This window comes from Neopelma chrysocephalum, unplaced genomic scaffold (genome assembly GCF_003984885.1).
Source record: "Neopelma chrysocephalum unplaced genomic scaffold, ASM398488v2 Primary Assembly neopelma1_24, whole genome shotgun sequence".
In the NCBI taxonomy this organism is placed as follows: Eukaryota; Metazoa; Chordata; class Aves; order Passeriformes; family Pipridae; genus Neopelma; species Neopelma chrysocephalum.
The window spans coordinates 46,510,878-46,525,827 of NW_020897693.1; the positions used below are offsets into that span (position 1 = coordinate 46,510,878).

A 14,950-nucleotide genomic window follows, 5' to 3' on the forward strand; every position below is an offset into this window, starting at 1 on the left:
TCAACCCTGTGTTTGGACTGTTATCTTCCTACCAAGCCACCTGGACTTCATTGGTGCTCAGCCTGTCTCCTGGAGCTCACAGTCACCCATCTTGCCGAAAGTTTCCAATACCTCATAGAAAGTTCTCAGCCACTGCTACTCTTTACCTGCTTAATGACTTGTATGGAATTGTCAGCTTTGAAACCCATCCACTGTTCCTTTAGATAAGCGTTGCCTCAAAAAGGAGAAGCAAGACCATCTTCCTCAAGGACAAGCAGCAGTTCTATTCTTAGTGAACCCAGGCCTCTCATATATATAAAATTGTGAAATGTTTCATCAGTTAGTATTAGCTAATCACCTGAATTGTCAAAGGACTGATTTTGGTACGAATGACTCTGTTATTGTATTACTTCTTGTACAGTTTTGCTGGATTTTTTCAAAGGACATTCAGACATTGACTGATGGGCTTTTAATGTATCTACTCAAGAAGCTCATGGAGAGTGTTTTTAGTACTTGACCAAGAGCAGATTTAAAGGAGGTTGCTTAGTTATCTCTCTCTCCTGCTGTGTTTAACACGGTGATGTGCTTATTAACTCTCCACTTACCGTGCATAGCTTTGTGTCAGAGGATGTCTTTTACCTTGTTACTGCCTTTACTCTTTGTTCTCTGTCACTTCTCTTTTTTGACTTTGTTGGGTTGCTTTTACCTTTGTATAGACCTTTTTCCTATATAGAGAGTGTAGGTAGAGATTCTGCTGCTGGAAACAATGAGAATGTTCACACTGCATGTAAAATATCTAAATCAAAACTGTAAAATGTTTCTAGAGGGGACTTTTTGTTGAGCTGAAAATTCCATGAAATTATAGGAAGGTAGTCAGTTGGAATTTTTACATTGCATTTACTGACTCATGGGGTAACTTGCATGCCCTTTCAAGGAAGCAGAATTGTACTGGCATAAATGCATGTGTCCTCCAATTTTTAATATTAATATTAATAATGTTTTGTGATTTTTGCTATGAAATACATTTTAAGGTTAAACTTAAGCATCATCTGTTTCCGAGCAAAATTTTTATCTCCATTTTTCTTCAAAGCTTTTAATAATTAATTTAAACTTCTGTAAAATCAGCTAATTTGTGCCTTGTACTATCAAATATTGTTAGCTACTAAAACCGCACTGTAAACCACTCAGACTAAGTGAGCACCAGAAATGTTTAATAGATTACTTAACATCTTATGCAGACAAGATGTTCATCTGGTAGAGTTGGCCTTTATGCTCTAACCTTTATGCCAGAGGTGAACATCTTGTACCAGTGAAAGCAGAGTCTTGTCAGCCTGAGGGGCTGGTGCTTGTCCTCCCCCTGCACCATTGTGTGTGCACGTTGAGTGTGGGGTGTTTTAAAGCCACATCTGCACATCTTTCAATCAGTTCCACTTAATTCACATACAAATCACGTGGTACCATTTCTGCTATAGCTTGCAATTAAGTTCTGTTTTTCACATGCAGTTAAACTTAAAGGTGAGGTCTGACTCTGGGTTGTTATCAGTACTGGAAGTGACAGCTTTGTGTCAAGTTTTGTAATTTCTACTGGTAACCATCTGAATTTTATGAAGTAAATATTTTCTTCATAAGGTACACAAAATAAAAATTATACATGAAATGTTAATTGTAAAACTGAATTAAAAAATTGGTCATTTTGGACTTTTCTAGTTGTTTGCAGCAGTCTACTAATTTGAAACACTTTTCCATTTTGAGAATTTTAATGGAAGGCTTCTAATTTGCATTTTGGATTAAAGCTACTAGCTGTGTGGCTTCACATAGCCTTTAGAACCAGATTCTGCTATTGCTTTTATATTTAAAGTGAAAACATAACTGTGTCAGTGGTGTTTCAAAAGTATCCTGCCTTCGTTCAAGTCATATTGGAAAGAAAACTTGAACAAAATTATCAGAGTCTGGGGGGAAAAAAAGTTTTCTGTCCTTTGGGTATAAGTTTTCTTTAAATTTTTTTCCAAACAAACTGTAACTGTTCTAGTCATAACACTGTCTTTCTTTCTTTCTTTCTTTCTTTTAATTTATTCCCGGAATGTTTTTATACCTCTTGCTCTTGTTACATCCAATCTTCTATATAACATGTCTTAAAACCCAAAAATTTATACACAGGGGTTCTTTGAGGACTGTCTGTTATTTGCATGTTATAAAAACTTCTGAGTTGTTCTTGTCCCAGTAGGAAATTAAGATTTTTTTGACCTTTGAATTGGAATAAATGCATTGTCTCAGAAGTATAATTTTGACTATATACTTCACTGCATCACTTTTCTCGCTCCATATTGGAAACTCAGTAATCTTTAATGTAGCTTCAGGAATAAAGCACCCTAAAGCTTTTTTTTTAAATGGAAGAAATTAAAACAAATTGCTTTCATTGCACATCTAAATCTTCATTTAAAAAGGAACAATATAAATAAAATAATATTTTGGGAAATGTGCTGGGAGTGAGATGTCTAAACATGTCTAGGACTTTTGGACATGCAGTAGTGGATCAGTTTTGGATTCATAGTTAATACAGTCAAGCAACTTGTTTGTGCTCTGTAAATTTACAGATTTGTTGGAGGGTTCAATTTAAATGTATTACATACTGCAAGTCACTCTTTCTGCTGTGTGAGAGGGGTGGAAATTTGGTGGAAATTATTAGCAGAATGAGACCCCTGGTGGCCTAGTGGTTAGCGTGCAGGACTTTCACTGCTGCAACCACGGGTTCGAATCCCCGGTCTCCTGGCCTGATGGAGGTCGTTAGCCCTGTGAGGCCATCCATCTATGAGAAGGACACTCTAAACAAACCTACGTCCTGAGGACCTCACTGCCATTGTCCAAGCTTGCTTGGCCCCGGCAGATGAACCTTAGGATTAAAGGGTGGGCTCAGTCCAGCGCAGGCTGTGTCTCACCTAAAAAATCCATTGCGCAGGCTGGAAAGGTAAAAGACCTTTCCCCAAATCTTCGTTCGCGAAGATGGGCCATTATTAGCAGAATGTTGATTTTTCTGGCAGTTAAGGAATATACTCTGTTAGGGACACTGTTGGCAATAGGTACATTTTCTGTTCTTACTAGAATTCTGTTGTGAGACTGGAGATTAGTTTGACCAGAGACTGGAGACATTTATTTGAAGGAAATATGTGTGTTTTCAGACAAATATGATATGAGGAAAATAATGTTGGATTGTGCAGGAATGATTTTTTGATTGAATGGGAAATTATTATGCACTTAATTCCTGACAAAGCGAGCAGGTATATTGTATCTTTAATCTTGTTAAAATATCATTATGTTGAAAGCAGGTATTTTAGTACATTTTAAAATGGGCATGATTGGCTTTCTACTGTATTTGAATCAAAACTTTCCTTGCTGAAAAGTAACTTTATTTCCTAAGAGAGAACTGCTTGTAAGTGCTGTTAGCATTTGACATGGCCAGCATTGGCTGCTAAGCAAGTTACTGACCTAGTTCTAAATATATTTCTTTTTCTTCTTCCCAAAACATTGTCACTGTTGTGCTTGACCATTTCTTTTACCTGTATCACCTGATACAGGGTACCTTAATTTCACAGGCGTATGGGACTAAGGAAGGGTTGCTTATGCCAAAAAATGAGGAAAACTATACACTGAATTGGAAGATAGGTTTTTTTTTTCAGGGAATACAAAAAAACCAAACCCAAACAAAGGAAAACCAAGCAAAAAAGAAAAAAAAAAAAACACCAAGCCTCCCCAGCAAACCTACCCCATCCCCCCAAAAATTCCAAAATACGCACAAAAAAACCCATACAGGAGATGTAACTTAGAATCTATTAAGTCCATTAAGAAATTGTTCTTAACAAAACCACAAAAGCTGTGGCAGTTTCCGGTGATACTTTTGCATATCTTGTAATGACTGCTGGAATTTTTAATGTTGTTCGGTGACTTGGGGTGATTTTAAATGTTCGTCAGCCATTCAGGACCTTAGTTTGCATCTCAGCTCAGTGTGACCTGTTTGAGCTCTTCCTATGAATAGACATTTCAAAAGGCCTATTCCCTGTCCTATTTCTAATATTGAAGAGTGGAGAATGTAGAAAGCGGATTGAGGGTTGTCATCAAGGAAGAAATATGGAAGTTTTGTTTAATTTGAAAATCAATGTTAGCGTCAGAGAAGCAGGAAGGTGCTCATAACCCAAGCTCATAACTGCCCAGGGACTGGGCATTTGCTTTAGGTTGCACTGGGGTATGAAACACTTCAGTTTGACTGTAGAGAACCAGTGGGGTGGCTTTTCTTCATGCTTTGTAATTTATTGTGTCATCTATTTCTAAGCCAACACATGACCCAGCTTGTAATATCTATCAGTGATTATTCTAAGTGTCATCGTTGAATTCACCTATTTTTTCATGGAGAAAGCAATTCCCAGGTTTAACATATGTACAGGGAGCGAGGAGAGGAGGAAGCAGGCTGATAGACTCTGGAGAGGGAACCAAGTTATTTTATGTTTTGGCAGTTGGTTGTTCCTTGAATTATGTTACCATGGATGTGTGACAGGTACCATTGATAAGTTACTCAAACTTGAGAGCAGTATCTGACTAGAATTAGGGGGTGGTGTGTGGAGTTTGGGTGTGTTTATAGCAGATGTTTAGGCTTGATTAGCTGATGCTTATTTCATCCAAGTGTCCAAAGTGGCAGAGTTTATTCAGCGGTTCATGTTTTTCTTCAGTTTACTTAATGTAAATCTTCTGAGTTACACCATGCACTTCAGTTATGCTACAGAACAAAATTCAAGTCTGGCCTCAACACTGTAGAGGTTTGTTTTTTCAGAGAGATTGTTGCATATATTTAAAAACAATTTTAAAGTTTTCAAATGCAGTTGAAGATGTTGCATAACTGTGTTTTTACACTGTGAGAATGGATTGAAGTACACTCTAATGGCTAGGAAATGGAGGATTTTTCTCTTAGTGTTTTGTGTTTAAAATGAGTTGTGCTGTCATATTAACTGTATATATGCTAAAAAGCTCTACTGTGAATTCCTTATGGGTTTGGTTTCTCTTTCCCTGTTAAGACACTTTTTTCTTCCATTGTCTATTTGATTATCCTCCCTGTCATTTTTCTCCCTAATTTTCAGGTGGAACTTCCATTTCATTAGCTCAAGCCCATTTCGGCTTGTTTCACATGTCATTTCCTGTATAAGCATTCCTGTTCTTCCTCTTTATGCTTTGAGGTATTTATACAGTTATCACTTTTACTCTTCACTTTCTATCTTTAAACATTTTAACATAGTCTAAAAAGCCTTATTTGTCTTAAATATGATTACAAATATATTCTTAAGGGTTTTCTTTAATTTCTTATGGCTTCTAAGAAAATAGTTGACTTCTGATAAAGGTCTTTGTAAAACAGGAACTTGATGCAGCATGGTGATGGTCCACTTTTGAAAAATCATTAGATAATTTGATGCGCATAATATTCACTGTTGATCTACTTTTATCATCATTACACTGGTGATGTACACCTGGAAAAAAGTTATTGGCAGTGATTTCAGTGCCTCAGGTCGTTTAGTATGTAAAAATTATACCAAATAGCTTAAAATGACAGCAGGCTTTTTTCCTATTTCATTATCAGTCAGTCCTTAAAATCTCCCATCTTAAATCTTTGACAGTTAAATGTCATTACTTAGTTCCTCTATCCTCAAAACCACAGTGTAATCTTGTAGTTAGGAGATAGCTGCCACCAGCACTGGATTCCCCAAGGACTGGAGCTTTCAGAGGGGATTAGTATTGTAAAGCACCTGTTTTGAGCTCCACTCCAGGACTGACAAAACATGTGCTTCTCATTCCTTTCAGGCTCTCTTATGCCATGGGTTTTTTGCAGTGCTATCTTTTTCTTTTTTTTTTTTTCAGTTGCTGTTTAATTAGTCTGATAATGGCTCATTTGATTCTAGCAGCCCTTGCCTTTTGGGTTGTTTTCCATTACACGGAAAAAAGATTACTTTAAAATTCTCATAATCGAATGAAAATTTAGCCAAGAGATTTCTTTATGTGGAAACCAGCAATATTAAATGCTGTGTACCTTAGTGAATTCCAACATGTTGCTCTTGCCTATCCCTTCCCCACTTCTGTATCATACAATCATATCATGGAATGGGTTGGGTTGGAAGGAACCTTAAATATCATCCAGTTCCAAACCTCCTGCCATGGGTGGGGACACCTTCCACTAGATCAGGTTCCTCAAAGCCCCATCCAACCTGGCCTTGAACATTTCCAGGGATGGGCATTCACAACTTCTCTGGGCAACCTGTTCCAGTGCTTCACTACCCTCACAGTAATGAATTTCTTCTTAATATCTAATCTAAACCTGACCTCTGTCAGTTTAAGGCCCTTACTCCTTGTCTTATCCCTACATGTTATTGTAAGAAGTTCCTCTCCAGCTCTCTTGTAGCACATTTAGGTGTACTGAAAGATGCTATAAGGTCTCCCCAGGTTCCTGTTTTATCCAGAACGACTCCTGCTCTCTCATCCTGTCTTCACAGATAAGATGTTCCAGCCCTCTAAGCATCTTCATCACCCTTCTCTGGGCTCACTCCAGCAGGTCCATGTCCTTCCTGTGTTCGAGACCCCAGATTTGGATGCATAATAAAGATTACTTACCTTATTTTCTATCAGTATTTAGGGAAGTAATCATATTTTGGGTGTCAGTCTTTCAGGTGTGTTACCAATTATGAAGCAGCAGCAGTTAGGAACAGTGCAATTTTTCCAAATGCAGGGAAATGAAAAGCAGAGAGGGTTTTTTCAATTACAAATTTCTGTAGAAATTTCTGTTTCTGAAGAACAGCCAAAAGGTATTTCTGGCAGCAGCAACTCAGTTCCCTGAATGCAAAGGCATGGACATTAACCTGTGATTGCAGCTGGTTCTCATTCCCCCCTCTCCTGAATGCCTGGATCATCGTGGGGCTACACAAAAGCAGCTGATGCAGACAAGGGTCTCACTTTGGAAGTGGCCTTGAACAAAAGAGCCTTTACTATGATAATAGCTGGTTGGAATAGTGAGTGTTTTCTTGTAAATCTTATGGAAGCTCTGAATACTTGTAAAATATTTCTAATTACTGGTCAGGAGTTGTTTGGGAATCATGAGCTTGTTGTAGATCAGAATGAAAGTCTATCTAATCTTCAGTGTCCTGTTTCCAATGGGAAATGTGCTAAGTGTTTAAAAACAAAAAGGCATTGAGAGCTACTCTGTAGGAATGTTAACAGGTATCATATATGGTAATTGGAGAAGGACCTTAAACTTACAGCTCAATTCTTCCAGAGTAAGCCTGCATTCTTTTGTAATACTTTACTTCACTAACATGTGCATCCCTTTATCTTCAATAGTGAGCTAGGGAGTGGAAGTCTGTTCCTCTTCTGTGCCACTAAGAATTTTTGTATATGATGCTCTCTTGAGACTAATACAGGGACTCTTTTTCCATGAGTATTCCTGTGGCTTTGGTTGGTGTGGCCATTTCTCTTGTTTTAAGCATTTCTTTTGGCAAAGGAATGTTTCTGCAGGGTCAATAATGTTCCAAATAAAACAATATAAACAGCAGTATGTTCTATGTATTCACTAGCCCGATGTATCCCTACAACATCTAGCCTGCATTGATTTATCTGCAGCCAAACTCCCACTGCTAGGGTTGCTAGTTATAGTATAAAATGTATTGTATATAATTATAGTACTTTCTTGTATTCCTTGAGTTTATTTTTAGGTGCTGCTAGAAGTAATAGCTTTAATTAAACTTTTCCATGCATGAATTAGAAGTTTTCTTTCACGTGCCACCCACTTATTTCCAATATCACATATTAAGATAGAATACTGTTAACTGGGGGAGTGTCATCTCTAACTAGTATTAATTATTGTCATCGAGATTTCAATAAAATCAGTGAAAACTACAAAGACTTTGTCAAATAACAGAAATGCAGTGAAAATTATTCCAGAACAGTATTTCATGCTTTGAATCAGGATGGTAATTAAACCATTTCTAAATAAGGTAAATATTTTAAATGGGATTTTATCAAATGTTAGACCAGCTTTTGTAATATTTTTCTAGGTTTTTTTCTGATTTTTCTCATTTTTAAGGAGTTGAGCACTAGTTCTGGAAAAAGTGCTAATTCTGGTAGATCTATGTTTTGACAGATAATATTGTTTTTTCTGTACTTCTTAGTTCCTCTGCCTTCATGTCTGGCAATTTCTATTTCTCTTACTCAAAGTACTGAGTTCTGTGAAAAAATGCTGCCATGGTACTGTCGACTGAAATATCTAAAGAGAACATTGCAAGATATTGGATTCCCCTTGTTGATGTCCAACTATGTAGTGCAAATTACAAAGCTTCACTAAAGCTTTAATGCTGCTTTTTTTGCCAATGAACATGAAATTTGAAATGCACTAATACTTTTGACCAGCAGAAGGGACCTGTTACCAATATATTTAGAAATATATTTAGAAATACATTCTGGGTAGCACCATAGTAGACAATTAAAAGTTGTTTTTCCGTATCATTAAAAATTTTAGTCCTTCATTAGGTTTGCAGACATGTTTCATAAGGCATATTGTCTACTTGCAAGCAAGAGTCATCTTACATGCTCGGACTCTTGCTCTATACCAGTGTCTTAAGGAAGCAGTTACTTTCAGCATATGATTTTTAGTTAGTCTCTTCTTCTATGACCTTGTTTTTGCATATGCTCCGTCTCCTTTTTGTGGCAGTTTGTGTATTCTTTGACTTAAACTTCTGTGTGTGTTTCTGTGTTAAAAAATCCAACTGCCCACTCAAAATGAGAGGAGCTTTATTTACTGTGTGTGCACATAATGTGATTGGTAGCTGTGGGCATCTGATAGTTTTAAAGAAAAAAAAGAGCTCATTTTCTTTCAAGGAATTGGGGACCTGTCAGCCAAGCAAAACTGGTGCCTCTGCCAAGCCTTTATGTATGAGCAAAAAAGTGTTCACTCAACTGAGATGAATTTTCTCTTCTATGTGTATTTTCTGTAAATTATCAACCATGTCTCTTGTTTTCTGCTTTCAAAATGGTGTAACATAGTGAGTTTTAATGACCACAAATTGCGGGTTTTGGTAGAAATTATGTCAGCTGTTCTTTGTGTGAGGAATGACGTAAAACTTGAAATTTCTAGCTTTATTTCAGTTCCAATCTGTACTAGAAAACAACTGTTTTGTGTGACATCTCTGGTTCACCTGCTTGTCCTGCTTTGCATTTTGACCTCCATCCAGCAACTGTTAAGTTACTGTTATCATAGAAAAATGGCCTTCAATGAAAAAGGTGGAGAGATCAATCACCAGTGCCCAGCGATGTCACAATTACAACACAAAACTAAAAATCTAATTTTTAGATTTGAAGGAGCATAAAAAATGTTATCCAGAGAACAGTAGGTCTCTACAGTCCCACAATGCACAAATATTCATGTGTCATAGAATACTAAACATATGTTCAGGCACTTAAAGCCTGAACTTTGGTCTCTTCTCGTTTATTTTTACTTTTCCTAATTTTCTCAAAGCAGGCATAATTTGTTTTAATATGAAGACAGGGAAAATCATGATTTGTTAGAATATTAGCAGTGTTTTAGTTCTTTAATTAAGCTGTACATTACAAAAAAATGGTGCCTTCTCAGGGGGCTGTAGTTTGCTGGTAACTTCTGGGTGCAAAATGATGCCACATCCTGACTGAGAAGCAAGTGAGGATGAGGACAGTTACCTTGGTGAAGTCTGTTTAAGGAATCTGTTTCCATACAAAGTTAAGTGTTTAAATTAAAGCTTTTCCAGCCAATCCTTTGTGTTCTGCTAAGGCAGTTGGTAGCTGAGTACCTGATCTTTCCCTGACTGTTTCAAACAGCAACTTGGACTGAAAGTGCTGCCATTCAGTGAGACACCGGTCTAGTCAGTCTGATATAAAAGCACAGCTGGCATCAATGATACTTTGTTTATACTCATCAGTATATAGACAAGTTCATGGCAAGACCATAGTCTTAAGATGATGTTGAAAATTTTAAACTGAATAGCTTTTTCTGTATCAATACTGTGTTAAAACAGAAGGGATAGAGCTTGCATCTCTGTGGGTTGTGCAACTTGATCTAACAATTATCCTGTGATTGCAGGGAAAAAATCTCTGAAAAACCCAAACAAGACAAAAAGCTAATCCCTCAGTCCAGAGACTTATCTTGCTGTTGTAGTACCTTCCTTCTTTTGGTACTTTTTCCAGTGTATATTTTTTATCTTACAAGGACAGTAGGATAAAAGTTTAGGCATAAAATATGCTATAATAATATTTGTGTAGGTCTGTGTTAGGAATTGCTGGACATTTAGTCCAAATGTGAGACTGACCTCTCTTGTGATTCTGAAGAGCTATACTTCTGTTCCAGTAGAAGACCAGAAATGGTCCTCATTTGAAGTGTGAGTAGTGATAAGGGATAAGTGTTTGGAGTGAATAAAAAGTCTTAAGATTATTCTCGTGCTACTGTTTAGAAACAAGTTCTGTGAACATTATGTAAATAGTGGCTAGCAATTGGGGGGAGAAGTGGAATATATGGGGGTTTGATTTGATTTGATTGGGGGGGTGTTTGATTTGCTTGGGTTTGGTTTGTTTGTTGTTTTTTTTTTAAAAACATTGCTCAGTGAATAGCTCCAAATGTCAGTTTTGGTGTAATTTTAAGGAGTAGCTTCTGCATAACTGTGGCCTTCCCATAGTCATTGGGGAATGGAGCACCAGAGTTGCACGAGTATGGAATTTTTTTACCTGATGGCATTCTCTTCAAATATGTCAGTTAACTTCAGCAATTGGAAGTGAGAGGTTTTCGTTTAATACAAATGGAAGGTGATTTGGAAATCACAATGCAATTAACTGAAAGAACATAACCAGATAGTCCCTGGCACATGGCTGAGGATAAATGGCTTGTCAGAGTGTCCCAGAGTTGCTCTGCAGTTGTGCATACATGCTCCACACAAAAAGTATGGTCTACTCCACTCAGCTTCTTAACCACCTCCTGTTTTCTGTCATGCTGCAATCATCCTTTCAAACCTGAAAAGTGAGGATGATCTTGGTTTCATGGCAAGTACTGCAGACAAGCAGCAGAAGAGATGTGAGGTCTGGACACTTGAAAACTGTGTGTGAACACTCTTAGAGGAGGAGGATGTATCTCAGCCATGTAAACAAAACACAGTTCCTTAGAAGTACGTGAGGTTTTCGGTCTGTATAAAGATCTCTCAAATGGAATAATGAGAATGACTGAGATATAATGACTTCAGAATAAATGGCAAGGGAGGCCTCTTGCCTTGTTGAGGGTGTTTCTTGACCCTTGTGGTTGTCAGTCTTTAACTTTCATGATTAGTGGTAATTACATCTTTAATGCTTCCTCTCCTTTAAGGTTAGTGTACTGTAAATCACTGTAATTGTATGTCCATTACTTGTATAATTATAGTCTGTATTTAGGCTTTGGATTTTGTGGAGTATACATTCATAGCACAGGTATCCCTATGTGTAACTGTTGTTACGCTTCAGGTTGAACCACTTTCCATTTTACAGTTAATTGGGAGAAGTTTACCACTCCAACCACTTTGTATGTCTGAGACTTTTTACATTCAGGTCATAAATTTGGCTGGCTCTCAGTATGCAAAATGCTTGATTAAATACTTTTTGTTGTTGTTTTCTCAGGAGAAATTATTCATTACTATAGTTTTTAATCCAAATAAACAAAAGCATGTGTATTCAGATACAACATTCATGTGTCTTTGTTCACGACACTAGACAGGAATTTTAGTTTATTTGTCAGAAAGTTTTTGCTCTGTTTAGGGACATCTGTCATCTAGCACCTCCTTTCTGCTTCTTGACGTCTGCACTGTCCAGGTGTCTTGCTGACACTGAAGTCTGTAACTGGTTGTGGTTTCTTTCATGTATGCTACATTTTTATTCTGTATGATCTCCTGGGCTAGTACTATAGGGATTTTTTTTACTGGAATTAATCTTCAGAGTAATTCACTGTGCATAACTTAAAAAAAAAAAAGCCAGCTGTTTTAAACCAAATACATCCTCCAGGTTTATTAAAACAAAAATACTTTTGAAAGCAACTCCTCTTGGGGAGAAAGGAGCTATTCCAGATTTTGTTATCATAAGAAGTTTGTCAGGCACTTAAAAGGAGAGCAACTCGTATTTAACTAAACAACTGTACTGTAGATATGTTGCACATTGAGTTTATTAGATTGTACATATATGTGTTAGATTGTGTGTGCTTGTATTCAGTAATACCACTTGAAATACTTGATGGTAGCTCTTGCTGCTTGTGTAAGAAAATTTTAGCATTTTATGATACTCTAAGGAAAAAGAAAACTCATCAACTGGAAGAAATGGGAGTAAACTGCAGAACTATTTACAAAGTCAATCCAGTCCTACTCTTTTGTAACATGCTATTAGTGTCTTAGCAGTTCATATCTAACAGTAAAAAAGTCATTATGCAGAAACATAAAATGTTCTATGGTGTAAATTTATGCAGACTTTCTATGTTGTGTTCACATTTCATGTCTTAGTGCTGTAGTCAAGCGACCATGGTAAATGGACACAAATTTTTGCTGCTGTCAAAATGTGGTACTGCTTTCTTTATCACTGGCTAGTTATTACAGTATTTCCTAAATATTGAAAATTTAGGTTCTGATCCTGAAAGTATTTGCTGTGTAAAATCTTTAATTTCACATGCATCAGTCATTTTAACAGCTCATGGGATTACTTAAGCAAAAAACAAAGCACATGCAGGCATTTTTTTCAAGTGTGTATTTTTAACATGCAGTATCTATTTCTGGCAAGGGCAAGTATGCATCACTGTTGCAATTTTGTTAAATCAGCCTGTCACGTACAGTGTGTTTCACTGGGGTTCGTGGTCTGGACCATTATATTCCTGAAAGTTGTGCAAAGATTTAGAAGGTTTGCTTGTATTCTTAAACACTGCATTTCAGGAAGTAAAAATGGGGAGTCAAGTGAAATCCACTACAATATAATTTATAACCTATTATTTTTACTTTTCAGATGTTCCTCCTGCGGATCAAGAAAAGCTCTTTATCCAGAAGTTGCGACAATGTTGTGTACTTTTTGACTTTGTTTCTGATCCACTAAGTGACCTAAAGTGGAAGGAAGTAAAACGAGCAGCTTTAAGTGAAATGGTAGAATATATCACACACAATCGCAATGTGATTACAGAACCTATTTACCCTGAAGTAGTACATATGGTAAGTGATTTAACAATGAGAACTTCTTATTTTGTAATGCAAGGTTGTTTCTTCAGCTGTACCAATTTATCTCAAGAAATTTTACTGAAATCTTCATAAAAGATCAATTGTGTTTGCACATCTGCAAAAAAATAAGAGGACTTTGACATCCCATTGCCACTGTTGATTCCTGTCTTTGTAAGATAGAAATTAGGCACATGTATGAAGCAGAATTAGCTTATGGTTCAAGTTCTTAAAAATTAAATCTTGTATTTTAAAAAAAAGGTGTTGCTTTTCTTCCCCACAAATCTGTTTTGAAATAGGTGGTAATAAAAATGGGGAGGGAAGTTAAATATATCTAGCTATTAAAAAAAACATAGATTGTGAAACTGAATATTTGAAAAAATTATAAGATTAGAAATAAGATCACCTTGACACTTAATCTTATGTAATCCTATTTGGGGATTGATTTCTTTTTCTGTGTTCAGAGATGAAAATGAGTCAGACTCTATTAAATACATGGCAGATGAGGGTTCTGCTGGAACAAGCTGTGTGAACCATTCAGACATGCATTGTTTCTGCCTTCTCACTATCCAAATCCTAGCCAGCTATCATGTGAAAGTCCACCCCAGAGGTGGCCATGAAACTACAGCAGAGTCTTTCAGGTCTTGTTGTGCTGACGAGACACCAGTTGCCTGCAGGAGCAATTGGATTGAGGTCTTGTAGCTGTTGTCTGCTGTACCCTGAGAACAGAAAGTATCTTTTGAAATTCCTGACTAATAAGCCTGCAAGAAACTCTTTGCCCTGTGTAACATGTTGTTTTTTCCTGAGAATTTAGAGCTTAGGGCAACTTTTCAGGGGTTGAGAAAACAGTGTGCCTCTAACATAAATATGAACTTAAACAAATTTAGAGGTCCTCCTGCAAATTGGAGACTTCGAAGCTTCTTCAAAGATTCCAAGGATTTATAGCATGAAAGATGTTGCTTATTCTGAAGATTGTTATCTAAATCAGCCGTAAGTGTTTGCTGATACAGAAATTACTTTCATGAGAACTTCTGAGTATATGAGGCTTATGCATAACTCTGGATGCCGGCACCCAAAGCATTGAGGATGGTTAATGAGGAGATGTGGGATCATGGCTTTTCCCATGTTTTCATAGCTTATTTATATCTAGGCTTTTTCTAATTGATTGCTTGTTTTGGAATACTTGACACTGATGAAAGGAGAGATATGAAAGAGAATAAGCTTGCTGAGACTTCATTTGGGTAAAATGGAGTTCATGATGTGTTCTTGAATACCTATGGCAGACATTAGTGTTTGCTCTGAGCAAGAAGTCTTAATGCAGGCACAAGTGATGAAATACAGGCAGTTATCTTCCATCAAACAGTTATGGCCAGAGTATATTTGGCTGAGGACAATATATACTTTCTTTGCTTTCAGATGCAACTAGTGGCAATAAGTCTGCACTTTGGTCAGTTTAATAAATCTTGCAGCAGAATTTGGCTGCTGCCTGAATTGCCAGGGTTTGGCTGGTAGCACGCAGCATCTGTTCTTTCAGTGAATTTAAAATGCTTTCTATGTGCAAGGTTCTAAAGGGTGTGGGGTGTGGGACTTACACAGTACTGTGAGAGACACTGTCAGTAAAGGCATCTGGACTAGTATTTTCAGACTGGTTAAATTCAGGTGTTTTTTGTTGGTTCATCTGATGAAGGAACTGTATTCTTCCTGCAGTAATATTATCATTA

General features: G+C 37.0%; 1 protein-coding gene across 2 annotated transcripts in view; it reads left to right on the forward strand.

Moving 5' to 3' along the window:
• PPP2R5C (protein phosphatase 2 regulatory subunit B'gamma) overlaps nucleotides 1–14,950 on the forward strand; it is a 79,678-nt gene that overhangs the window by 36,960 nt on the left and 27,768 nt on the right. For both annotated transcript variants that reach the window (XM_027673986.1, XM_027673987.1), the window contains one exon: nucleotides 13,027–13,226. In XM_027673986.1, coding sequence (XP_027529787.1) covers nucleotides 13,027–13,226 — 200 coding nt within the window. The remainder of the gene's footprint in view (nucleotides 1–13,026; nucleotides 13,227–14,950) is intronic.